At 33.8% G+C, this 8,491-nt stretch overlaps 1 protein-coding gene across 1 annotated transcript; it reads right to left on the bottom strand.

The window, feature by feature from the left end:
* Window positions 1-523: 523 nt before the first annotated feature.
* Window positions 524-6,812, bottom strand: LOC123664263 (adenylate cyclase type 10-like). The gene is made up of 4 exons (XM_045598858.1): window positions 6,514-6,812; window positions 1,694-6,410; window positions 1,424-1,588; window positions 524-715 (listed from the first exon to the last, which is right to left on the bottom strand). Exons 1-4 carry the CDS (start codon window positions 6,810-6,812, stop codon window positions 524-526), a joined length of 5,373 nt encoding a protein of 1,790 aa, XP_045454814.1.
* Between the last annotated feature and the right edge of the window lie 1,679 nt (window positions 6,813-8,491).

Raw genomic sequence — 8,491 nt, forward strand, 5'->3', positions numbered from 1 at the left:
ATAGTTATGGTATTATTTTTACTTTATTGGGTAGAGGAAGAGTTACAGCATCCATCCATCTTTATTTAGTAGCAATATAATTAATAGATTTCAAGATATATTAGTTTTCATGAAAAATGTTACAACAAGCCCCTCTCTCCCCTACATAGGACATTTTTCTTTCTTGAAGTACCTCGACTTTACAGAATATCACATCTAAATACTGCTTTCTAGCAGTGTTGTGTTGCTGTTGTGAGTAAGGTGACCAGAGCTCCAGGGGGTGGTGATCGGGGGTAGGGGTCGGCAATGCGCTTGCGATGCTTTTAGCGTTGCAGGCGTCTATGAGCTACGGTAATCACTTAACGTCAGGTGAGTTGTACAAAAAATATATTTTTCAAGAAATAGCTTAGGACTTATAAAGTGTTACAAAACTCGTATAATCGTAAATACTGATCATTTTTAAATTTTAAAACATATTACTCATTGGATATAATTTTATTTAGTTGTAGCCTTATATGAATTTTATTACAATTATGATTGTTTCTTACGCATCACGGTTAGGTATGATTTTATAGAGAAACTGATGCCAGGTTTCTTTAGTATATTCAGCTGCATTCTTCCAGTTTAAAAATTTACCTGTGCGGGCATTTTGAATCCAAGGACGTGAGGTAGTATTCGCAGCAAGGACCAAAGCTACTTCAAGTCGGTTACTCACTCGTTTAGCTTCTTCAAGTGCCTAATGGTAGAGACGGAAAAATCTTTTAAAATAAATTAAAGGTTTTAACCGAGTTCCAAAAAAGGAGGAGGTTCTCAATTCGACTGTATTTTTTTTATGTGTGTTACTTAAGAACTTTTGACTGGGTAGACCGATTTCGACGAATTTTTTTTTAATCGAAAGGTGGTGTATGTCATTTGGTCCCAGTTAAATTTATTTGAGATCTAACAACTACTTTTCGAATTATATCTAATAACGTTTTTACTTGACTATTTTTTCGTCGACCTACATTGTATTATATCGCATAACTTTTTACAGGGTGTACCGATTTTGATGATTTTTAATTTAATCGGAAGCTGATGTTTATAGTGTGGTCATATTTAAATTTCATCGAGATCTGATTACAAATTTTTGAGTAATCTTTGATAATGCGTATTTACTTGACTATTTTTTCGTCTACTTACGTTGTATTACTTGTCCATGTAATTGCAGTCGGTTTTGTTTCGTTTGCGAGCAAATACAAATATATTAATATATAAAAATGTAATGTAGTGTTTGGGCAGTTTTAATGTTTTTCTTATCACCGTTGCTCAAATTATTGTCTGTTGTTTTTTAAAAAGAGTTTTTTTTTTGTTAAAAAGATAGAGCAGATATCAATTTAAAGAATTGAGATAAAAGTGATTTTTGCTAAGTTCTAAAAATGTCTACAGTTAAAAATGAGAAACACACCTGATTAAACAAGACTGTTGCGGCTGCCTTTCGCCCTGATAACCTTTGAGAATTAGCTTTAAATAAAATCCATCGAGGGTATATGGCTCGAAGAATCCGTGCGTCTTTCTCTAATCTTGCTAGCTCTCTATCAGCTAAGGAGCGCAACTCCATCAGATCAACCACCTTAAACAATTATCATAATTTTATAAATTTTATCAGACATAACTATTGTAAATTGATTATTTATATCGTTTAGCTATTAAATAGTTCAATACATTAAATTATTACCTTTTTTAAATCATCCATTTTCCTGGCTAAGCTTTCTAACATGCCCTCAGCTAATCTTAAACCATTTATAAGAGTTTTGAGCGATCCGTCATCGTCATCACGCATTGACCAAGTCAAGGCTTTAGTTTCATATCTTTTAGCTTTGTGTTCGAAATCTGTCCTTAACCAATAGGTCCATAAACCTATGACAAGACGATATTGACTTTCATGTGAAATCTTTTCTTTGTGAATTGAGTATTCAGCAAAACGGTTGATTTCATGTATTGATTCCAACTCAAATCCTGCATCCAATATCATATCCAGAGAAAGAGCATAATACCACGTTTGGCATTCGGGTATTTTTTCGTTTTCACCTATTTGTAAAAGTAATCTAACAACATCTACTGCTTCTCTTATTCTGCCTCGAGATAGTAGAAGGTAAAACAGGTCAGGGATAATATCTGTAGTAATTTGATCTGCACGTAAAAAACGACTTACTACAAGTGCACGAAAACCAGACCTAATGGCGGCTACAAGCAGGCCTCGTGTCAAACGTGCCCGAAATACAGCTAAAAATAACTTCCCTAAAGCAAATAGTTCATCCGTTCCTATAGGTTTTTGTAAGCTTTCTAAACAATTATTTAATAATTTTTCGAGGTCTACAGTTAATTCTGGCATTCCACGATCAAGAACCATTTGCATATACTGAGCGAATGAGTCGCACAAATCAATAACGTTGCATTTAATTCGTTGTACAAGGTATATAGAGCGAAGTGCTGCTATCTTAGAAGTTCTTTCGTCTTCTAAAGTGGAATACAGTGCTGTTGCTACATTCAAGAAAAAAATTGAATCTCCTTTCATAATCATATCACGCAAACGAAACTTTATATTATTAATAGTGGTAAATAAAGTTATAAAAGGTGAAAAACTAGTTATTTTTTTCAAATTCATACGATAAATTTTTGCTGCTCTTTCTATATTCAATTTGGCCATTATAAGTCTACCACTTAACAAATACGTAGCAGCTTTTAAAGAATATATTTTACCCAAAAATCTTTTCCTTTCAAACATGGATATGTCAGGAAATGTTTTTTCGAGGCAAGTAATTTCGGCTTCATCAAGTTCTAGCATAGCATTATCGAAATTGCTTTCTAATATATTTAAATAGGCGTATTTTACGATAAATTCAATTACTTTAGATTTGAGTTCAGCTTCCTTGGCATGTTCAATGAGTTGCTTAAATATAACAATATTAAGTTCTGCACAAGTGCATCTACTGTAATTTGTTTTTGAAACTCCTTTTTCTATACTTACAGACAAATATTGTTCTTTCCCATTTGTATTAGTGTTTAATTTGTCGTCACTATCAATGACTCCTAATTCATGCCAATCACTAATACTTTTAGCTTCAAGAACACCTCTTACGTTATCAAATATTGGATTAATTTTTAATATTTCAGAACTTACATCCTTTAAAAAAACATTCGACATTGTGACTCTTTTCGTAGATCTTCTTTGCACGCTAAAGTTTTCATCATAGCTTGATTTCGGCTTTAAAATTGGCGCACTTTGAGATACAGCTTTACACGATATGTTACTTTTCGTTGATATTATATCCGAAACTATTAAGTTATCTTGTTTAAAATTCGTTTCATTTAACGTATTAAATGAATCGGACTTTACTTTACGAATTTCAAGGGAGCCGTTATTCGATGCAGAAATTGTATCACTTGTACTCTGATTTTCGTCTTGAGGTTCACATTTACTATTATCTTTAAGAAATTGTGTATTTATATTATTTTTGTCATTATATGACTCTAATTGCATATTAAATATAGATTGTACTGTCATAACGGTACCACCGCATTCAGGGCATTTTTGCTTATTATTTTCTAAATAGCTTATTATTCGTAAATGAAATTCTTTCTTTTGATTAAGAGGTAATAAATCATAAAATGCTTTTCTTGAATTCTTATTTCTGAACTTCATGACTTTACAAAATGCATACTTTGGTAAACTATCATTATTATCTGAATCGTAATCAAAAGGGCAGTCACATACTAATCTTGTAGTAGCTGAGTAGTTAGATATAATGGTTGCATTTGAAGTCATTTTATTGTACCGGGTATTTGCACAATATAAAATACGCATTGCAAATAATCTTTTTATAGCCTTAGCAGTTGTAACAGGATTGTTTTCATACATTATGTTTTCTAAAACATGCCTGGAAACAACGTTTCCAATAACAGAAGATATTTTTAGAAGTAGTTGTTGATATGGAGTTAACGAATCAATTTGCATCATAACAAGAGCATCTATATTTTGGACGTTTATATCTATATTAAGTTTTTCTTTTTCCGTCACAGAACATATTGAAATTTCATCCATAGTATTTTCCTTAAGTAATTGATCCAAGTTTGCTTGATCGTTGGCATTTATTGATACAGGATGTAACAAGCTAGGTTCTGGAAATTGTAAGTTTTCGTGCTCCCAATTATTCAATTCATCTCTATGAATTTTCTTTACACATAAAGCGCCATTTGAGAAAAGGTGAACAATAAAACTTTCTACTTGACCAGGCAAACCAGAACATTTTTCCTCGAGTGCATTGCATAGATCCTTTGATACAGCTTGTACGTCAAGTATTTGACAAGCTAATGGTATGATCCATGTAGATTTTAAAGGACCTAAAACTATTTTCCTTATATTGCTTTTGACAAAAATATTGTAAAGCCAGCTTTGTACTGTACTAAATTTTCCTCTAGTTACCGTAAAAATTGTGAAAATTTTCATACTTTCTAACATAACAGTAAGAAACTCCCACGACATTGCATCTAAATTTTGCAAATCATCTAAAAATATTACATTTGTTTTTGATATACACGATACTAATTTTTTAAAAATTCTTTTTTCCTTATCTTTCTGTACTTTGTCATTCTCAGGAGTATAGTTATCATAGTAGGCAAATCGGACCTTCAGTATATTATTTAAATAACACAAATCTTCGTTATAGTAATTAAGTAGACTAACAATTTTTTCCTCCTTTTCAAATCCAATAATGGGTTTATTTACTCCTAAAATTTGTTCCATAATTTGACTTAATGCTAAATAGGGCGTTGCAGAATGTATCGAAGTTAAATTGACATGACATATGTTGAGATCTTTATTTTGGGCATATCTAGCCATCCATTGAAGGAGCCTGGTTTTGCCTATTCTACTTTCTCCAATAAGTAATAAGGCATCAAAATCTCTAAATGTCGAATGATAATCATCGATCCAAGTTTCGAAATAATCCATTTCATCAAATCTGTTTAACAGGGGTGGTATCAATGGTATGTTATTCAATTCTTTTGATCTTATGTCCTCAGTGTATTCATAAATTTTACCTGGTTGAATGATTCCTTTAAGTTCAGTTGGCGGTTGAAGTGTAAACCCATTACTTGACATTTTACTTTTGATAAAAGTAGCTTCATCACAAGTAATTTTGTTACGAAAATAGCACATTAAGCGGGCAGCCTTATTTACTATTGCTCCAATAACAGTAAACTCTCTGCGCAAAGGATGTCCTACAACACCACAATATACTTGACCTGTAGTAACACCTATAGATACCTCAATCACACCGTCAAGAGCAAAAAGAGATTTTTTTACACTGTGTGCACATTTTAGTGCTGCCTGTGCTTCAGATTCATGTTTAAATCCCCGTAGACCAAAAATAACTAAGATCATAATATCTTTATCAAATAAAATGATCTTGTTAACGCATCCCATAGATTTGTAAACAATTTCGCATGTTATTTGAAATGCATTATTAACTATTGTAATTAGCTGTGGGAAAGTACATTCCATAGGCTTAAGAGTTACAAATAAAACTGAAACTTGTCTCATTTCTGTTAGATATTCCAGGGGTTGGTGAGCATCGATCTGTGTAAGAACTGGTCTTAAAATAAACTTTCTTATTTCAGAACCAATATTTTTATCTGTTGCTACCAAAATGGTTTTGCGTAAGGTTAATAATTCGTTAGTTTTTGATGTGACTGTACTATTGCATTTTGTTGAATCATCCAAAAGGCAATCTGAAGCACTTTCTAAAGCAACAAATGGTTTATTTGCTTGACGTATCATTACTCCAAATCCAACAAAAGGCTTACTGACATCATTTTCGCGCGGATCATAGAGGATAGCCTTTATCGTAATATGTCCATTAACGTCGATAAAGTGATCGTAGTTTCGAGAATAGCAGTGTCCCCACGCTGTTGGTGTTAATTTTACTTCTCCTGAAGCACAAACGCTTTCAGCAACTTTTGCTTCAATGACAGGTAAACCAACGAGAATATAATTCATATCTATTCCAGAGCCAATAGGAGCGAATATTAGATTTCCAGCGGATATTGCTAGCTTTACTTTGAGGTTTACTTTAACATCAGTTTCATAGGATCCGTAAGAATGTTGTATTATAAGAGCACAAACAATAGCTGTGTGAATTGTATGACACAAGTAGGTTCTTTTATCAGTTTTCCAAAGAGCTAAAAAGGCATCTCCAGCAAATTTTATTATGTCACCTCCATGGCTGTATATAACTTCTATAAGTGAACCAAGATAAGTGTTTAATGTAACTGTTAGTTTATAAGTACCACCATTTCCAGTATTGTTATATTTTTCAGATAGTGCTGTAAATCCTGAAACATCAGCCATCATCAGTACGCCAACGAATTTGTTCTGTTCTCCTTTACTGAAACTGTAATTTGAATTAGGCTATAAACTTAATTTATTATACAATTATAAAATAATGTCAATTCTTTTTTTAAATTAAATAAATTATTTATAAAATTGTGCGCTACTTTTTCATAAGCAGTATTTCATCAGGCACTAAAGTAGATAAAACTAATGTTTGTTTTTTCGTAAGAGTTACTTCTACGTCTTGATCAAGTTGATCAGCGCTTGTGTTGTTGGGCACAAAAAGCTCTTGAAACCAGCCTTTGAGTTCACTCACTTGTAGTAAATCGTCTTCTGAATCTTCTTCTAAATATTCATTATCTTTACGTGATGATTTTTTTCTATGTCTTCGCCATTTTTCTGTACTGACCATAACATTCATTGAGTTCCGACGTGAACGTGCTCGAGATCTACGGAAGTTCATTTTTAGTTTATACTTAAAATTTTTCTTTAAAATCCAAAAATTGTGTATATAGATGTGTATTGCCTATAACATAATAGAATCTATATGGCCATGATTTTCTTTGATCAAAGCTGTCACTATTTTTAACCTATTATTGAGGAGGTTCTCAATTCGACTGTATTTTTTTTTTATATATGTTACATCAGAACTTTTGACTGGGTGGAGCGATTTCGACAAATTTTCTTTTAATCGAAAGGTGGTGTGTGCCAATTGGTCCCATTTAAATTTATTTGAGATCTAAAAACTACTTTTCGAGCTATATCTAATAATGCGTTTTTACTTGACACTTTTTTTCGTCGACCTACGTTGTATTATGCCGCATAACTTTCTACTGGATGTACCGATTTTGATAATTCTTTTTTGTTGGAAAGGAGATATCCCTAGTTTGGTATCATGATAAGGAAATCAGGATCTGATGATGGGATCCCAGAGAAATTGATGGAAATTCTTGAAAATCCGCAATAACTTTTTACTGGGTGTACCGATTTTGATAATTCTTTTTTTTGTTGGAAAGAAGATATCTTTAGTTTAGTACCATGATAAGGAAACCAGGATCTGATGATGGTATCCCAGAGAACTTTTTATAGGATGTACCGATTTTGATGATTTTTAGCTTAATCGAAAGCCGGTGTTTATCATGTGATCACATTTCATCGAGATCTGATTACAATTTTTTGAGTAATCTTTGATAATGCGTTCTTTGTTCTTGACTATTTTTTCTTATACCTACGTTGTATTACTTGTCGGCATAATTGAAGTCGGTTTTTTTCCTTTGCCTGCAAACAGAGGAGGGAGGGGAGGTAGAGGAGGGAGAGGAGGGAGAGGAGGAAGAGGAGGGAGAGGAAGGGGAAGAGGAAGAGGACGAAGAAGAAGAAGAAGAAGAAGCAGCAGCAGCAGCAGCAGCAGCAGCAGCAGCAGCAGCAGCAGCCTCACGCCTCACGCCTCACGCCTCACGGCTCACGCTTCACGTCTTACGCCTCACGCTTCGCGGCCCACGCCTCACTCCTCACGCGTCACGCGTCACGCCTCACGCCTCACGCCTCACGTCTCACGCCTCACGCCTCACGCCGCACGCCGCCTATACTTGTGATAAGTAACATCGCAATTTTCGGATGAATCTGTTGTTTTGCAATGCCTATTATCAAAGCCGCGGTCTTATACAAAAATATTTGGTATTCATAATTCATTTTTCATATTATTAAAGTTGTAGCATAGCTTCGCTCTGTATACTTTTCCCCTACAAAGAGAGATCCGCATAAGCTGTTGTGAACTTGAAGCTTCATACTTAAACTGTGCAGTGCGCTTAATAAATTAAAAATAGCTTGGTGTCGATACTTTTAGCTTTCTCTTCTTCTTTCTGTAAAAATAATTAAAATTTCAAAACGTTTTTAAGTCATTTTTACATAGAGTGCTAGCTGTTCCATGACTTCGTCCACGTGAAACCATGACGTGGAATTTAAGAAAAAAGTTATTGTTCCGTTCGCAGAGCACTTATATAGTGAGATTATTATAGGTTTAATATACGTACCGTACGTATATAAATATTGGCCCGAGACGAGGCCCAGACCATTCTGGAAAGTTCGCGCATGTACCCGGTTTTCGAGACTATACTTCTATATAGTTCCACAGTTGCTCCTCTA

The sequence above is a fragment of the Melitaea cinxia genome, chromosome 21 (genome assembly GCF_905220565.1).
Source record: "Melitaea cinxia chromosome 21, ilMelCinx1.1, whole genome shotgun sequence".
NCBI classification, from domain to species: domain Eukaryota; kingdom Metazoa; phylum Arthropoda; class Insecta; order Lepidoptera; family Nymphalidae; genus Melitaea; species Melitaea cinxia.

Excerpts from the sequence above, each read along its gene's own strand:
- LOC123664263 (XM_045598858.1), bottom strand. The coding sequence starts at position 6,812 with ATGAACTTCCGTAGATCTCGAGCACGTTCACGTCGGAACTCAATGAAT. Across the intron at positions 6,411-6,513 it reads GAAATACTGCTTATGAAAAA|TTTCAGTAAAGGAGAACAGA; the intron begins GTAGCGCACAAT and ends TTCAAATTACAG. Across the intron at positions 716-1,423 it reads CAACAGTCTTGTTTAATCAG|GCACTTGAAGAAGCTAAACG; the intron begins GTGTGTTTCTCA and ends CTCTACCATTAG.